We start from the raw sequence: 18,292 nt of genomic DNA, 5'->3' as shown, positions 1-18,292 counted from the left end.
ATGAACACTGGGGTACACCTATCTTTTTGAATTATGGTTTCCTCCGGATATATGCCCAGGAGTGGGATTGCTGGATCATATGGTAGTTCTAGTTTTAGTTTTTTAAGGAACCTCTATTTTGTTCTCCATACTGGTTGTACCAATTTACGTTCCCACCAACACTGTAGGAGAGTTCCCTTTTCTCTACACCCTATCCAGCATTTATTCTTTGTAGACTTTTTGATGATGGCCATTCTGACCGGTGTTAGGTGATACCTCATTGTAGTTTTGATTTGCATTTCTATGGTAATTGGTTATGTTGAGCATCTTTCCATGTGCTTTTTGGCCATCTGTATGTCTTCTTGGGAGAAATGTCTATTTAGGTCTTCTGCCCATTTTTGGACTGGGTTGTTTGTTTCTTTAATATTAAGCTGCATGAGCTGTTTATATATTTTGGAGATTGATTCTTTGTTGATTCGTTTGCAAATATTTTCTCCCATTCTGAGGGTTGCCTTTTCTTCTTGTTTATGGTTTCCTTTGCTGTGCAAAAGCTTTGAAGTTCCATTAGGTCCCATTTGTTTATTTTTGTTTTTATTTCCATTACTCCAGGAGGTGGATCAAAAAAGATCTTGCTGTGATTTATGTCAAAGAGTGTTCTTCCTACATTTTCCTGTAAGAGTGTTATAGTGTCTGGTCTTACATTTAGGTCACTATTCCATTTTGAGTTTATTTTTGTGTTTGTTGTTAGGGAGTGTTCTAATTTCATTCTTTTACATGTAGCTGTCCAGTTTTCACAGCACCATTTATTGAAGAGACTGTCTTTTCTCCATAGTATATCCCTGCCTCCTTTGTCATAGATTAGTTGACCATAAGTGCATGGGTTTATCTCTGGGCTTTCCATCTTGTTCCATTGATCTATGTTTCTGTTTTTGTGCCAGTACCATATTGTCTTGATTACTGTAGCTTTGTAGTATAGTCTGAAGTCAGGGAGTCTGATTCCTCCAGTTTTCTTCCCCTCAAGACTGCTTTGGCTACTTGGGGTCTTTTGTGTCACCATACAAATTTTAAGTTTTGTTCTAGTTCCTTAAAAAATGCCATTGCTAATTTGATAGGGATCTGTAGATTGCATCTGTAGATTGCTTTGGGTAGTATAGTCATTTTCACAATATTGATTCTTCCAATCCAAGAACATGGTATATCTCTCCATCTGTTGGTATCATCTTTAATTTCTTTCATCAGTGTCTTATAATTTTCTGCATACAGCTCTTTGGTCTCCCTAGGTAGGTTTATTCCTAGGCATTTTATTCTTTATGGTGCAATGGTAAATGGGAGTGTTTCCTTGATTTCTCTTTCAGATTTTTTATCATTAGTGTATAGGAATGCAAGAGATTTCTATACATTAATTTTGTATCCTGCAACTTTACCAAATTCACTGATTAGCTCTAGTATTTTTCTGGTGGCATCTTTAGGATTCTCTATGTCATGTCATCTGCAAACAGTGACAGTTTTACTTCTACACTTTCAATTTGTATTCTTTTTATTGCTTTTTCTTCTCTGATTGCTGTGGCTAGGACTTCCAAAACTATGTTGAATAACAGTGGTGAGAGTGGACATCCTTGTCTTGTTCCTGATCTTAGAGGAAATTCTTTCAGTTCTTCTCCATTGAGAATGATGTGATGTTTGCTGTGGGTTTGTCGTATATGGCCTTTATTATGTTGAGGTAGGTTCCCTCTATGCCCACATTCTGGAGAGTTTTTATCATAAATAGGTGTTGAATTTTGTCAAAAGCTTTTTCTGCATCTATTGAGATGGTTATATGGTTTTTATTCTTCAATTTGTTAATATGGTATATCACATTGATTGATTTTCGTACATTGAAGAATCCTTGCATCCCTGGGATAAATCCCACTTGATCATGATGTATGATCCTTTTAATGTATTGTTGGATTCTGTTTGCTAGTTTGTTGGTGAAGATTTTTGCATCTATGTTCATCAGTGATATTGGTCCGTAATTTTCTTTTTTTGTAGTATCTTTGTCTGGTTTTGGTATCAGGGTGATGGTGGCCTCATAGAATGAGTTTGGGAGCGTTCCTTCCTCTGCAATTTTTTGGAAGAGTTTGAGAAGGATGGGGGTTACCTCTTCTCTGAATGTTTCAAAGAATTCACCTGTGAAGCCATCTTGTCCTGGACTTTTGTTCGTTGGAAGATTTTTCACCACAGTTTCAGTTTCATTACTTGTGATTGGTCTGTTCATATTTTCTATTTCTTCCTGGTTCAGTCTTGGAAGGTTTTACCTTTCTAAGAATTTGTCCATTTCTTCCAGGTTGTCCATTTTATTGGCATAGAGTTGCCTGTAGTGGTCTCTCAGGATGCTTTGTATTTCTGCAGTGTCTGTTGTAACTTCTCCTTTTTCATTTCTAATTTTATTGATTTGAGTCCTCTCCCTCTTTTCTTGACGAGTCTGGTTAATGGTTTCTCAATTTTGTTTATCTTCTCAAAGAACCAGCTTTTAGTTTTATTGATCTTTGCTATTGTTTTCTTTGTTTCTATTTCATTTATTTCTGCTCTGATCTTTATCATTTCTTTCCTTCTGCTCACCTTGGGTTTTGTTTCTTCTTCTTTCTCTTGTTCCTTTAGGTGTAAGGTTAGATTGTTTGAGATTTTTCTTGTTTCTTGAGTTAGGCTTGTATAGCTATAAACTTCCCTCTTAGAACTACTTTTGCTGCATCCCATAGGTTTTGGATCGTCGTGTTTTCATTGTCATTTGTCTCTAGGTATTTTTTGATTTCCTCTTTGATTTCTTCACTGATCTCTTGGTTATTTAGTAACGTATTGTTTAGCCTCCATGTGTTTGAGCTTTTTACGGTTTTTTTCCCCCAGTAATTCATTTCTAATCTCATAGTGTTGTGGTCAGAAAAGATGCTTGATATGGTTTCAATTTTCTTAAATTTACTGAGGCTTGATTTGTGACTCAAGATGTGATCTATCCTGGAGAATGTTCCATGCGCACTTGAGAAGAGAGTGTAATACACTGTTTTCAGATGAAATGTCCTATAAATATCAACTAAATCTATCTGGTCTATTGTGTCATTTAAGGCTTCTGTTTCCTTATTTATTTTCATTTTGGATGATCTGTCCATTGGTGTAAGTGAGGTGTTAAAGTCCCCCACTATTATTGTGTTACTGTCGATTTCCTTTTTTATAGCAGTTAGCATTTGCCTTATGTATTAAGGTGCTCCTATGTTGGGTGCATATATATTTATAACATTATATCTTCTTTTTGGATTGATCCCTTGATCATTATGTAGTGTCCTTCCTTGTCTCCTGTAACATTCTTTATTTTACAGTCTATTTTACCTGATATGAGTATTGCTACTCCAGCTTTGTTTTGATTTCCATTAGCATGGAATATCTATTTCCAACCCCTCACTTTCAGTCTGTATGTGTCCCTAGGTCTGAAGTGGGTCTCTTTTAGACAGCATATATATGGGTCTTGTTTTTGTATCCATTTGGCAAGCCTGTGCCTTTTGGTTGGAGCATTTAATCCATTCACGTTTAAGGTAATTATCGATAGGTATGTTCCATGAGCATTTTCTTAATTGTTTTGGGTTTGTTTTTGTAGGTCCTTTTCTTCTCTTGTGTTCCCCACTTAGAGAAGTTCCGTTAGCATTTGTTATAGAGCTGGTTTGGTGGTGTTGAATTCTCTTAGCTTTTGCTTGTCTGTAAAGCTTTTGATTTCTCCATTGAATCTGAATGAGATCCTTGCCAGGTAGAGTAATCTTGGTTGTAGGTTCTTCCCTTTCATCACTTTAAATATATCATGCCACTCCCTTCTGGCTTGTAGAGTCTTTCCTGAGAAATCAGCTGTTAACTTCATGGGAGTTCCCTTGTATGTTATTTGTTATTTTTCCCTTGCTGCTTTCAATAATTTTTCTTTGTCTTTAATTTTGGCCAATTTGATTACTATGTGTCTTGGTGTGTTTCTCCTTGGGTTTATCCCGTATGAAACTCACTGTGCTTCCTGGACTTGGGTGGCTATTTCCTTTCCCATGTTAGGGAAGTTTTCGACTATAATCTCCTCAAATATTTTCTCTGGTCCTTTCCCTCTCACTTCTCCTTCTAGGACCCCTATAATGTGAATGTTGCTGCGTTTAATATTGTCCCAGAGGTCTCTTAGGCTGTCTTCATTTCTTTTCATTCTTTTTTCTTTATTCTGTTCCGCAGCAGTGAATTCCATCATTTTGTCTTCCAGGTCACTTATCCGTTCTTCTGCCTCAGTTATTCTGCTATTGATTCCTTCTAGTGTAGTTTTCATTTCAGTTATTGCATTTTTCATCTCTGTTTGTTTGTTCTGTAATTCTTCTAGGTCTTTGTTCAACATTTCTTGCATCTTCTCGATCTTTGCCTCCGTTCTTTTTCCGAGGTCCTGGATCATCTTCACTATCATTATTCTGAATTCTTTTTCTGGCAGGTTGCCTATCTCCACTTCATTTAGTTGTTTTTCTGGGGTTTTATCATGTTCCTTCATCTGGTACTTAGCACTCTGCCTTTTCATCTTGTCTATGTTTCTGTGAATGTGGTTTTTGTTCCACAGGCTGCAGGATTGTAGTTCTTCTTGCTTCTCAACTTAATCTCTTTTAAGGCTAAATGCGCATATGCCAACATTAGCAGCCTGATTCTTACAATACCTGCTAGTGTTGAAGGGTCTCCTGCAGAGGCATGGGGTGGCTGTGGCTCACCGTGGGGACAAGGACACTGGCAGCAGAAGTTCTGGGAAGTACTCCTTGGCGTGAGCCCTCCCAGAGTCTGCCTTCTACCTACTTTTTGATTGGGTTGTTTGTTTATTTGATATAGAGCTGCATGAGTTGTTTGTATATTTTGGAGATTAATCCTGTTTCAGTTGCTTCGTTTGCAAATATTTTCTCCCATTATGTGTGTCGTGTTTTTATTTTGTTTATGGTTTCCCTTGTTGTGTAGAAGCTTTTAAGTTTTATTAGGTCCTATTTGTTTATATTTGGTTTTATTTTCATTACTCTAGGAGGTGTATCAAAAAATATCTTGCTGCAATTTACATCAAAGAGTATTCTGCCTATGTTTTCCTCTAAGAGTCTTATAGTGTGTAGCCTTACATTTAGGTCTTTGATCCATTTTGAGTTTATTTTTATGTATAGTGTTTATGAAATGTCTAATTTCATTATTTTACATGTAGCTATCCAGTTTTCTCAGCACCACGTTTCGAAGAGACTGTCTTTTCTCCTTTGTATATTCTTGCCTGCTTTGTCACATAGATTAATTGACCATAGGTGTGTGGGTTTATTTCTGGGCTTTCTCTCCTGTTCCATTGATCTGTATTTCTGTTTTTGTGCAAGTACCATACTGTTTTGATTACTGTAGCTTTATAGTATAGTCTGAAGTCAGGTAGCCTGATTCCTCCAGCTCTGTTTTTCTTTCTCAGAGTTGCTTTCACTATTCAGGGTTTTTTGTGCTTCCATATAAAATTTAAAAATCTTTGTTGTAGTTCTGTGAAAAATGTCATTGGTAATTTGATAGAGACTGCACTGAATCTGTAGTTGCCTTGGGTAGCATAGTCATTTTGACAATATTGATTCTTCCAATCCAAAACAATACCTTTCTATGTAGTCTTTGTGTCACCATTGATTTCCTTCATCAGCGTCTTATAGTTTTCAGAATACAGGTCTTTTGTCTCCTCAGGTAGGTTTACTCCTAGGTATTTTATTCTTTTTGATGTGATGGTAAATGGGATTGTTTCCTTGATTTCTCTTTCTGATCTTTAGTTGTCAGTGTATAGGAATGCAAGATTTCTGTGTATTAATTTTGCATCCTGTACATTTACTGAATTCACTGATGAGCTCTAGTAGTTTTCTGGTAGCATCTTTTCTATGTATAATATAATGTTGCTGCAAACAGTGACAGTTTTACATCTTCTTTTTCAATTTGGATTTCTCTTATTTCTTTTTATTCTCTGACTGCTGTGGCTAGGACTTCCAAAACTATGCTGAATAAAAGTGGTGACAGTGGACATTCTTGTCTTGTTCCTTATCTCAGATAGAATGCTTTCAGCTCTTTACTGTTCAGAATGTTAGCTGTGGACTTGTCACATAAGGCCTTTACTATGTTGAGATTAAGTTCCCTCTATGCCTACTTCTGGAGAGTTTATCATAAATGGGTGTTGAATTTTCTCAAAAGCTTTTTCTGTATCTATTGAGATGATCATATGGTTTTTAGTCTTCAGTTTGTTAACATGGTGTATAACACTGATTGACTTGTGGATATTGAAGAATCCTTGCATCCCTGGGATAAATCCCACTTGATCATGGTGTATGATGGATTCAGTTTGCTAGTATTTCGTTGAGGATTTTTCCGTCTATGTTCATCAGTGATACTGGCCGGTAATTTTTTTTTGTGGTATTTTTGTCTGGTTTTGGTATCAGGGTCATGGTGGCCACATAGAAAGTTTGGGAGTGTTCCTTCCTCTGTAATTTTTGGAATAGTTTCAGAAGGATAGGTGTTAACTCTTTTCTACATGTTTGCTAGAATTAGCCTGTGAAGCTATCTGGTCCTGCATTTTTGTTAGTTGGAAGCATTTTAATCAGTTTCAATTTCAGTACTTGTGATAGGTCTATTCATATCTTCTATTTCTTCTTGGTTCAGTCTTAGAAGCTTGTACCTTTCTAAGAATTTGTCTCTTTTTCTAGGTGCTCCATTTTATTGGCATATAGTTGTTTGTAGTAGTCTCTTATGGTCCTTTGTATTTCTGTGGTGTCAGTTGTAACTTCTTTTTCATTTCTAATTTTATTGATTTGAGTCCTCTCCTTTTTCTTGATGAATCTGGCTAAAGGTTTATCAATTTTGTTTATCTTCTCAAAGAACCAGCTTTTAGTTTCATTGATCTTTACTACTGTTTTCTTCATCTCTATTTCATTTATTTCTGCTCTGATCTTTATGATTTCTTTCCTTCTAATAACTTTGGGTTTTGTTTGTTCTTCTTTCTCTAGTTCCTTTACATGTAGGGTTTGGTTGTTTATTTGAGATTTTCTTGTTTACTGAGATAAGACTGTATTGCTATGAACTTCCCTCTTAGAACTGCTTTTGCTGCACCCCATAGGTATTGGACCATCATGTTTTCATTGTCATTTGTCTCTAGGTATTTTTAAATTTCCTCTTTGATTTCTTCAGCGATCCATGGTTGTTTCGTAAAATATTATTTAGCCTCCACGTATTTGTGTTTTTTACAGTTTTTACTTCCTGTAATTGATTTGTAATCTCATAGTGTTGTGGTTAGAAAATATTCTCGATATGATTTCAATTTTCTTAAATTTACTGAGGTTTGATTTGTGGCCCAGGATGTGATTTATCCTGGAGAATGTTCCATATGCATTTGAGAACAATCAAAGGAATGTTGTAATAAATACCAATTAGGCCCATAGGGTCTAGTATGTCATTCCAGACCTGTGTTTCTTTGTTGATTTTCTGTCTGGATGATCTGTCCATTGATGGAACTGGGGTGTTAAAGTCCCCCACTATTATTGTGTTACTGTCGATTTCTTTTTTTATGGCTGTTAGCATTTTCCTTGAATATATATTTTTTTTATTTAACAAATTTAATCAGTTATACATATACATATGTTCCCATATCCCCTCCTTTTTGCATCTCCCTCCCACCCTCCCTAAACCACCCCTCCAGGCGGTCACAAAGCACCGAGCTGATCTCCCTGTGCTATGCGGCTGCTTCCCACTAGCTATCTACCTTACGTTTGGTAGTGTATATATGTCCATGCCGCTCTTTCGCTTTGTCACAGCTTACCCTTCCCCCTCCCCATATCCTCAAGTCCATTCTCTAGTAGGTCTGTGTCTTTATTCCTGTCTTACCCCTATGTTCTTCATGACATTTTTTTTCTTAAATTCCATATATACGTGTCAGCATACAGTGTTTGTCTTTCTCTTTCTGACTTACTTCACTCTGTATGACAGACTCTAGGTCCATCCACCTCATTACAAATAGCTCAATTTCATTTCTTTTTATGGCTGAGTAATATTCCATTGTATATATGTGCCACATCTTCTTTATTCATTCATCCGACGACAGACACTTAGGTTGTTTCCATCTCCGGGGTATTGTAAATAGGGCTGCTATGAACATTTTGGTACATGTCTCTTTTTGAATTATGGTTTTCTCAGGGTATATGCCCAGTAGTGGGATTGCTGGGTCATATGGTAGTTCTATTTGTAGTTTTTTAAGGAACCTCCATACCGTTCTCCATTGTGGCTGTACCAATTCACATGCCCACCAGCAGTGCAAGAGTGTTCCCTTTTTTCCACACCCTCTGCAGCATTTATTGTTTCTAGATTTTTTGATGATGGCCATTCTGACTGGTGTGAGATGATATCTCATTGTAGTTTTGATTTGCATTTCTCTAATGAGTAAAGATGTTGAGCATCCTTTCATGTGTTTGTTGGCAGTCTGTATATCTTCTGTGGAGAAATGTCTATTTAGGTCTTCTGCCCATTTTTGGATTGGGTTGTTTGTTTTTTTGTTATTGAGCTGCATGAGCTGCTTATAAATTTTGGAGATTAATCCTTTGTCAGTTGCTTCATTTGCAAATATTTTCTCCCATTCTGAGGGTTGTCTTTTGGTCTTGTTTATGGTTTCCTTTGCTGTGCAAAAGCTTTTAAGTTTCATTAGGTCCCATGTGTTTATGTTTGTCTTTATTTCCATTACTCTAGGAGGTGGGTCCAAAAGGATCTTGCTGTGATTTATGTCATAGAGTGTTCTGCCTATGTTTTCCTCTAAGAGTTTGATAGTGTCTGGCCTTACATTTAGGTCTTTAATCCATTTTGAGCTTATTTTTGTGTATGGTGCTAGGGAGTGAACTAATCTCATACTTTTACATGTCCCTGTCCAGTTTTCCCAGCACCACTTATTGAAGAGGCTGTCCTTTCTCCACTGTACATTCCTGCCTCCTTTATCAAAGATAAGGTGACCATATGTGCGTGGGTTTATCTCTGGGCTTTCTATCCTGTTCCATTGATCTATCTTTCTGTTTTTGTGCCAGTACCACACTGTCTTGATTACTGTAGCTTTGTAGTATAGTCTGAAGTCAGGGAGCCTGATTCCTCCAGCTCCATTTTTTGTTCTCAAGGTTGCTTTGGCTATTCGGGGTCTTTAGTGTTTCCATACAAATTGTGAAATTTTTTGTTCTAGTTCTGTGAAAAATGCCAGTGGTAGTTTGATAGGGATTGCATTGAATCTGTAGATTGCTTTGGGTAGTAGAGTCATTTTCACAATGTTGATTATTCCAATCCAAGAACATGGTACATCTCTCCATCTATTTGTATCATCTTTAATTTCTTTCATCAGTGTCTTATAATTTTCTGCATACAGGTCTTTTGTCTCCTTAGGTAGGTTTATTCCTAGATATTTTATTCTTTTTGTTGCAGTGGTAAATGGGAGTGTTTCCTTGATTTCACTTTCAGATTTTTCATCATTAGTATATAGGAATGCCAGAGATTTCTGTGCATTAATTTTGTATCCTGCTACTTTACCAAATTCATTGATTAGCTCTAGTAGTTTTCTGGTAGCATCTTTAGGATTCTCTATGTATAGTATCATGTCATCTGCAAACAGTGACAGCTTTACTTCTTCTTTTCCGATTTGGATTCCTTTTATTTCCTTTTCTTCTCTGATTGCTGGGGCTAAAACTTCCAAAAGTATGTTGAATAAGAGTGGTGAGAGTGGGCAACCTTGTCTTGTTCCTGATCTTAGTGGAAATGGTTTCAGTTTTTCACCACTGGGGACGATGCTGGCTGTGGGTTTGTCATATATGGTCTTTATTATGTTGAGGAAAGTTCCCTCTTCCTTGTATATTGAGGTGCTCCTATGTTGGGTGCACTCATATTTGTAATTGTTGTATCTCCTTCGTGGATTGATCCCTTGATCATTACGTAGTGTCCTTCTTTGTCTCCTGTAACAGTCTTTATTGTAAAGTCTATTTTGTGTGATATGAGTTTTGCTACTCCAGCTTTCTTTTGATTTCCATTTGCATGGGATACCTTTTTCTGTCCCCTCACATCCACTCTGTATGTGTCCCTAGGGCTAAAGTGGGTCTCCTGTAGACAGCATACATATGGGTCTTGTTTTTGTATACATTCAGCCTGTCTGTGTCTTTTGGTTGGAGCATTTAATCCATTTACATTTAAGGTAATTATCGAAATGTCTGTTCTTACTGCCATTCTGTTAATTAGGATTTGTTTTTGTAGGCCTTTTTTCTTCCCTTCTTCTTCTCTTGTGATTTGATGTCTATCTTCTTGCGTTGTGATTGGGTTGCTTTTTCTTTTTCGTGTGTGTATCTATTGTAGAATTTTGGTTTGTGGTTCCCAAAAGGTTTTGACATAGCAGTCTATATATGTACAAGACTGTTTTAACTTGCTGGTCTCTTAATTTCCAATGTGTTATCAATATCCTGCATTTGTACTCTCTTCTTACGACTGCTGGTTTTAATATCATATTTGTGTGTGGATGATTTCCTACCTTTGCTTTATGTTTGTCTTAACTGGTGAGCTTTCCCATTCATAATTTTCTTGATTCTAGTTGTGGTCTTTTCTGCCTAGAGAAATTCCTTTAACTTTTGTTTCAAAGCTGGTTTGGTGGTGCTGAATTCTCTTAGGTTTTGTTTGTCTGTAAAGCTTTTGATTTATCCGTCAAATTTGAATGAGTCTGCTGGGTAGAGTATTCTTGGTAGTAGGTTTGTTCCTTTCATCACTTTAGATATGTCATCCACTCCCTTCTGGCCTGCAGATTTTCTGCTGAAAAATCAGCAGATACCTTATGGGGATTCCCTTGTATGTTATTTGTTTCTCTTCCCTGTTGTTTTTAATAGTTTGTCTTTAATTTTCGTCAGTTTGATTAGTATGTGTCTCATCTTGTTCCTCCTTAGGTTTATCTTGTATGGGACTCTCTGCACTTCCCAGACTTGCGTGCTTCCTTTCTAATGTTAAGGACATTTTCAGCTACAATCTCTTCAAATATTTTCTCAGGTTCTTTCTCTCTTCTTCTGGGACCCCTATAGTGCTAATGTTGGTGCATTTAATGTTGTTCCAGAGGTCTACAAGACTGTCCTCATTTCCTTTCATTCTTTTTTCTTTATTCTGTTCTGCAGCAGTGATTTCCAACATTGTCTTCCAGCTCACTTATTCATTCTTCTGCCTCAATTCTTGTGCTATTGCTTCCTTCTAGTGTATTTTTCATTCCAGTTATTGTATTGTTCATCTGTTTATTCTTTAGATCTTCTCTTTGTTAAACATCATTTGTATCTTCTCAATCTGTGCCTCCATTCTTTTTAGAAATTTTGGATCATCTTTACTATCATTACTCTAAATTCTTTTCCAGGTAGTTTGCCTATCTCCACTTGATTCAGTTGTTCTTGTGCGTTTTTATCTTGTTCCTTCGTCTGGAACATATTTCTCTGCCATCTCATTTTGTCTAGCTTTCTGTGTTTGTGGTCTTCTTTCCACTGGCTGCAGAATCATAGCTCTTGCTTCTGGTGTCTGCCCTCGGGTAGGTGAGCTTGGTCCTGAGGCTTGTGCAGGATTCCTCGTGGGACTGGTCCATACCCACTGGTGTGTGGAGCTGGGTCTTGTCCCTCTGGTGGGCAGACCACGTCAAAGGGTGTGTTTAGAGGTGGCTGTAAGCTCAGTACGGCTTTAGGCAGCCTGTCTGCTGATGGGTGGGGCTGTGTTCCTATCCTGCTGGTTGTTTGGCCTAAGGCATTCCCACACTGGAGCCTGTAGGCTGGTGGGTAGGGCCAGGTCTTGATGCCACAATGGCAACCTCTGGGAGAGCTCAAGCCAATCAATATTCTCTGGGGCCTCTGCCACCAGTGTCCTTGCCCCCCACATAGTGATCCAGAGCCAATCCCAACCTCCCAAGGAGACCCTCCAAGACTCAGGTAGGTCCAGCCCAAGCTCCTATGGAATTACTTCTTTGTGCTGGGTCCCAGTGTACATGAAGCCTTGTGTGTGCCCTCCAAGAGTGGAGTCTCTGTTTCCCCTAGTCCTGTGGAGCTCCTGCACTCAAGCCCCACTGGTCTTCAAAGCCAAGTGCTCTGGGATTCCTCCTCCTGATGCCAGACCCTCAGCCTGGGGAGCCTGAAGTGGGGCTCAGGATTTTCAGTCTTGTGGGAGAATCTCTGTAATATAATTATTTTCCAGTCTGTGGGTCGTCCACCTGGCGGGTATGGGATTTGATTATGTCATGAAAGTGCTCTCCTACCATCTCATTGTGGCTTCTTCTTTGTCTTTGAATGTAAACTATCTTTTTTGGTAGGTTCCAGTCTTCTTTGTTGATGGTTGTTCGGCAGTTTGTTGTGATTATGGTATTTTCATGAGAGGAGGTGAGCTCAAGGCCTTCTACTCCACCATCTTTTCCAGAATCAAGGGGCTGCTTTTTGTTTGGATGCTTGCTCTTTCCTCAGCATGGGCTGGCTGTTATCCCCTTGATATGGGGTGTGCAGGTGCAGCAGCCCTTGTGCACTCCCAGGACAGTGTGGGCAGCGCTTGGCAACTTCTTGCGGATCTCGTAGTGGTGGCCCGTAACTGCCTATGATTGCAGTGGTGACTTGAGCCCACACTCAGAGCTTCTGTAGGCAGTGTCCCGTTGCCTGGGAGCACTTACAGGGAAAGAAGCTCTTATGGTGGTCCTGCCCCTCTCCTCATGTGCCCCTAATAGTGGTACCTTGCTTTCCTGGCAGGCGCCAGCTTCTTCTGAGTACACCCTCAGTTGCCACAAGCTAGCCTCTGCAGACTGTGAACCAACCCTGGTCCTTTCCCTGGGTCTGACCTCTGAGGACTGAGCTTCAGCACCCAGTCCCCACCCACATCAACAGAGGAGCATCTCAGGCTGGAGAACGCAAGGTGGTGGTGCCGACCCTCTGTGAAGGTTACTCTCCATTTTGCCTTCTGCAAACTGGTTGCTGTGCTCTCCTCCTAGGCTCCGAAGCTCCGCCTCCATCCAGGCTGATCCCCCACCAGTGAAGGGACTCCCAGGGTGCGAGAACCTTTTCTCCTTCACAGCTCCCTCCCTGCGGTACAGGCCTGTCCCGATTCCTTTCTATTTCCTTTTGTCCTACCCAGTTACTTGGAGGTTTTCTTGTCCTTTCAGAAGTTTGAGGTCTTGTGCTGGCGTTCAGTAGATGTTCTATGCAAATCGTTCCATTTGCAGATGTGTTTTGAATGTTTTTGTGGGAGTAGGTGAGCTCCCTGTCCTACTCCTCCACCATCTTGATCCCCCAGCCTGTAACTGTGTTTTGAGATAGGACTTTTAAAGAGGTAATCAAGCTCATACAGGTGGGGCCCTAATCCAAAAGGACTGGTGTCCTTACAAGAGGAAGAGGAGACATCAGGGATGGGCATGTACACAGAAAAAGCCATGTGAGGGTATGAAGAGAAGGCAGTCATCTGCAATCCAAAGAGAGCAGCTGCAAGAGAAACCAAACCTTGCAGACACCTTCATTTTGGACTGTCAGCTTACAGAACTGTAAGAAAATAAATTTCTGTAGTTTAAGCCACTCAATCTGTGGTATTCAATATTTTGTCAGGACAGCCCTAGCAGACAAAGAGAATAAGCTTATGAAAAGATGGTAAATATCATTAGATCTCACGAAAATGGAAATTAAAACAACAATGATATACTACTACACACTTAATAGAATGACAACGTTAAAAAGACTGAGAATCTGGCAAGGATGTGGTACACTTGGAACTTTCAGACAATAGTGGCAGGAATGTAGAAATGGCACAAACATTTTATAAGAAATTGCCAAACTGTTTTTTAAAGTTAAACACACACTTACCATACAACCCAGCAATTCAGTTCCTAGGCATTTACCCAAGAGCAATGAAAACAAGTATCCACAAAAAGACTTGTACATAAGTGGACACAGAATTTTATTCATAATATCCCAAAACTGGAAACAACCCAATTATCCATCAACTAGTGAATGGACAGACAATTTGTGGTAGTCCATAGAATAGAATATCACTCAGCAATAAAAAGGAACAATCTTAATACCTGAAATATTGGCAATTTTTAAAAACAAAAGAAGCCTGACACAAAGGAATATATATTGAATGATTCTACCTATAAGAAATTCTAGAAAAGGCAAATCTAATCTACAGGAACAGAAAGCAGACTTATCCTTCCTCAGAGCTGGGGTTAGTTGGTGGGAAGCAGGGGCTGAATGCAAGGGAGCACAAGGGAACTATTTGGAGAGAAGGAAATGTTCTCTACCTTGACTGTAATGCTGGTTTCACAGGTACATAAGCTTGTCAAACCTCATCAAACTTAAAATAGGTGTGTTTTATTGTATGTAAATTATTGCTCAATGAAGTTGATTTTAAAACATCAGACAGACAGGCCCTCTGCAGCATTTAAACTACAGAAGAGAGGATAGAATGCCTTTAGTTAGCAAAAGGAGACCAGAGCAGACATTCAGAGAGAAGGACTGAGAGAGAGTAGCCGGCCACTAAGTGGCTTCAGATTTTCTGGCACTGCAGTGCTGTACCACACAGAGGATAACAATAAATCTTTTCTTTTTTTGTAAGATGGTGCCCTGAGAGAACCTTCGTTTCTTCAAACTAAGGGAAACTAACAAACCAACTGACTACTCAAAGTTTCTGAATTTCTATTTTGGTTCCTTCAATAGTATCTGGCACATAATAAACGTGTTGAATGCATGAATGATGCACTGATGACAGTGTTATCAATCATACACTTTGCTGATTGGAATTAATTTTTTACATTAAAAAAGCAGTTCCATGGCTTAAAAAAACTGTTTAAAAATAAATTTATTTTTAATTCTCAAACAATGAAGGCAAATGCCCTTTTGCAAAATATGTGGTAACACACTGTAAAAAAAACAAATCTAAAAAATGAATTAGCATGGCAACACAAACGTCAGAGTACCAGATGAGATAAGCCATTTATCTGAAAAGGATTTAACAATTTACAGCACAATATAAGAAATTAGCTTTGCTAATGGATACATAAATTCTTTTTGTCTGTTTTTTTGATAGAACACAGTGAAAATGACTTAGAGAAAATAATGCTACAGATATATCTAAAATGTGAATGAAGCTGGAAGCAGCAGAGGACCACACACCATGCAATGTAAACAGAAGAGAAAAAAGCTAGATGCCAGACAGGAAGAGAAGAACCAGAAGAGCAGTCTTTACAAATAGAGGTAAGTATAACCAAGACTGAAATAAGAAATCTGATAGTTCTTAAGGCAAAAAAAAAGAGAGAGTGATCAATTATTCCTTAGTATGCACAGGAATTCTGCAGAATAAGTAAATTTCTCAAGGTTCATTTTTAAACTCTTCTCAACCTTATGGAATCATGCTTTCGATAATTAGTGATTTATGTCAGGGCAAGCCACTTCCCTCTAAAAGAAAGAAGTATTTTTTCTCAAATAATTGGATTAGATCTACTGCCACTAATTAAAACAGAGAATATATCATCTCTACATTCTTAGACAAACAACAACTATGTTTGATTAGCATGGTAAAATGAGCTTAATGGAGCCAGAAGATAAGAGAAGCTTTTAGAGGAGAGAGCATACTATTCAATACATGCAAAACTTTTATTTTCTAGCTATAAATTTCAGAAAAGTATCACTCAAAGCTTGGTTGTAGTCACCCAGGCTTATTTTGATTTTGGCATTTATTCACAAAGAACTCTTTCTTGTATTATGGGATGTAGCAAACTTAAAAAAAATAATTTACTTCTGAAGTAAAGAACAAATATATTTATGGTTATAACATACACATGCCTAGCCAATTTCCTTCTTATAATACTTGGATGAAGAAAGCTATGTCATCTTAAATTTATTGGAATTATTTACTAAGTACTATTATTAATACCACTAGGCATTACATTCAATAATATTTAGGACCCAAAAGTTAGAAGTAATTTAAAACTTTTGTCTTACAACTTAAACATTTGACTGAATTCATAAAATTGGATATTAATAATAATAGCAGTACCATTCTAAATGTGTAAAAAAATCACAACAGAAAACAAAGTGACAAGATATTTTTTTACATTTCTAATTTGAGATCTAATACAAGACTATATTAAAACTGAAAGGAAAATGATACATTTATTCATTCACTCATTTATTCCAAAAACAAATGCTTACTATATTACAAAGCACTGTTAGTTAGATCTTGTAATGGATAAAAAGTAATACAAAAAATAACTCTTCAAAAAAACACAAAAATCAAAAAGCTCCTATCCTTAAGAGTCTTAAAATTACAAGGGGGGCTTCCCTGGTGGTGCAGTGGTTGAGACTCCACCTGCCAATGCAGGGGACATGGGTTTGAGCCCTGGTCCGGGAAGATCCCACATGCCACGGAGCAACTAAGCCCGTGCGCCACAACTACTGAGCCTGTGCTCTAGATTCCATGAGCCACAACTACTGAAGCCCGCATGCCTAGAGCCCGTGCTCCACAACAAGAAGCCACTGCCATGAGAAGCCTGCCACCACAACAAAGAGTAGCCCCTGTGAACCACAACTAGAGAAAAGCCTGCGCACAGCAACTAAGACCCAATGCAGCAACAAATAAATTTATTAAAAAAAGAAAAAACTTACAAGGGAAGTAAAAACGTGCATAATACAACTAGCAACAAAGTATATCATATACTGCATTGTATTTTGTATAAAGTGATACAAATTAAACAAGGACTCAGAGAAGAAAAGAATTTCCAGCATGTGATCAGCGAATGCTTCATGTAGTAAATACTTTGAGTTGGATAATAAAAGGAAAGGTAGGGTGGAAAATGTGATGAGATCCCATACTGAAGAGATACCATAAAAAAAAAAAAAAAGTAAGTGAGACACAGAAGTGTTCTCAAAACTTCTCATGAACATATATTCCTAGGGGCTGGGGAGTACAGTCCAAAGCCCAAGATTTCTTTGAAATCTACTGTGTATTTTTAAAATAATATAAAATTTATGTTCTACTCTATTAAATATCTGTGCTTGCTTTAACATAAAACTAACATTTTTCCTTTCAAAAATTTCCAGCAACACTAATACTCCAAGAAGATGGGCCATGCTTATCCTGAGTGTGCTCCCCAAAGATGCCAGTCTGAAGCCGACAGTATGGAATGAAGGGCAGCACAGGTGGAAGGAGACGTGGCTTGGAGAGCAGAGAGTAGAAGGTATTTGACCAACCAGGCTAGAACAGTTCAAATGTTATTCAGAGGACAGTGGGGAATCATGAAAGATATATTTTGAACTGAGGGATGACACTTGACTTTTTGGCAAGATTAGTCTGGCAAGGACACAAATGATGAAGTCATATTTCGGGGCATTTTTAAGCATCAGGTACTGATCTAGCTGCTGGATAACTGAACAAAAGAGGCAGAAATCCCTGCCCTTATGGGGCTTACATTTCAGTATGGGGAAATAAACAATGAATAAGTTGAAAAATGTAATGAGACCTGACAGGAAGAGATCACAAACAGGAGAGTGGTGACTGTAAAGAAAAGGCGAGGATGATTAGAAACAAAAGAATTCTGATTATGCCTAGGTGATTGAGATGATAGTAGTACTAATATCAGAAATCAAGGAGTCAGAATGATGGTTCTATCAGAGGAGAATGGATAAAAATGGGTTGTTTTAGATTTGCAGGTCCAGAGGTCCCTACCAACCTAACAGATGAAAATCCAAGGCTCTGGGAGGTCAGGTCTGGAGATACAAACTTCATGACTACCTGCAGTCAGATACGAGTGGAAGCCACATGAGGCAGAAGGGAGAGAAGCAGAGAGCAAAGGGCAAAAGATTTGATAAATGTCCCTGAGGGGAGAAAAAAAAAATCCGGTCAGAGAAGAAAGGAAGAATCTAAGAGAAAATGAGAAAACATAGGTAATGACAAGGAGTAACAGGAAGAAGACTTTGCAAAGGAGACGTCAGTATGTGGGCACACATTTTTCTCCTTACCTGTTCATTCTTTTTCTGAACCCATTCCTTGTGCTTTTCTTCAGCAATTATCTTTCTCTTTTCACGTTTTTCCACTTCTTTCTTTTTCTCTAGCTGTTGATTTAATTCCTGTGGATTTTATTCAAGCAAAAGGCAACATTTAATAGAAGTACTCAACCTCACACACTTTTTTAAAATGTCTGAGGTTAACCAAATTAAACAAGAATATAGTTTCCTTTATAGAAAATATACCACTAGTGACAATAACTAACTTAAGCAACTAGTCTATGATGAAAGGAAGGCATTGGTAAAAA

The 18,292-nt window shown here is 38.1% G+C and overlaps 1 protein-coding gene across 1 annotated transcript in view; it reads right to left on the bottom strand.

Moving 5' to 3' along the window:
• Positions 1–18,292, bottom strand: part of CCDC34 (coiled-coil domain containing 34) — a gene marked incomplete at its 5' end in the record, with an annotated part of 43,639 nt that overhangs the window by 6,177 nt on the left and 19,170 nt on the right. The window contains one exon of the mRNA XM_079709185.1: positions 18,000–18,107. Coding sequence (XP_079565311.1) covers positions 18,000–18,107 — 108 coding nt within the window. The remainder of the gene's footprint in view (positions 1–17,999; positions 18,108–18,292) is intronic.

Source organism: Hyperoodon ampullatus (genome assembly GCF_949752795.1).
Source record: "Hyperoodon ampullatus genome assembly, chromosome: 7".
In the NCBI taxonomy this organism is placed as follows: domain Eukaryota; kingdom Metazoa; phylum Chordata; class Mammalia; order Artiodactyla; family Ziphiidae; genus Hyperoodon; species Hyperoodon ampullatus.
This window is presented reverse-complemented; position numbering and strand designations above follow the sequence as displayed.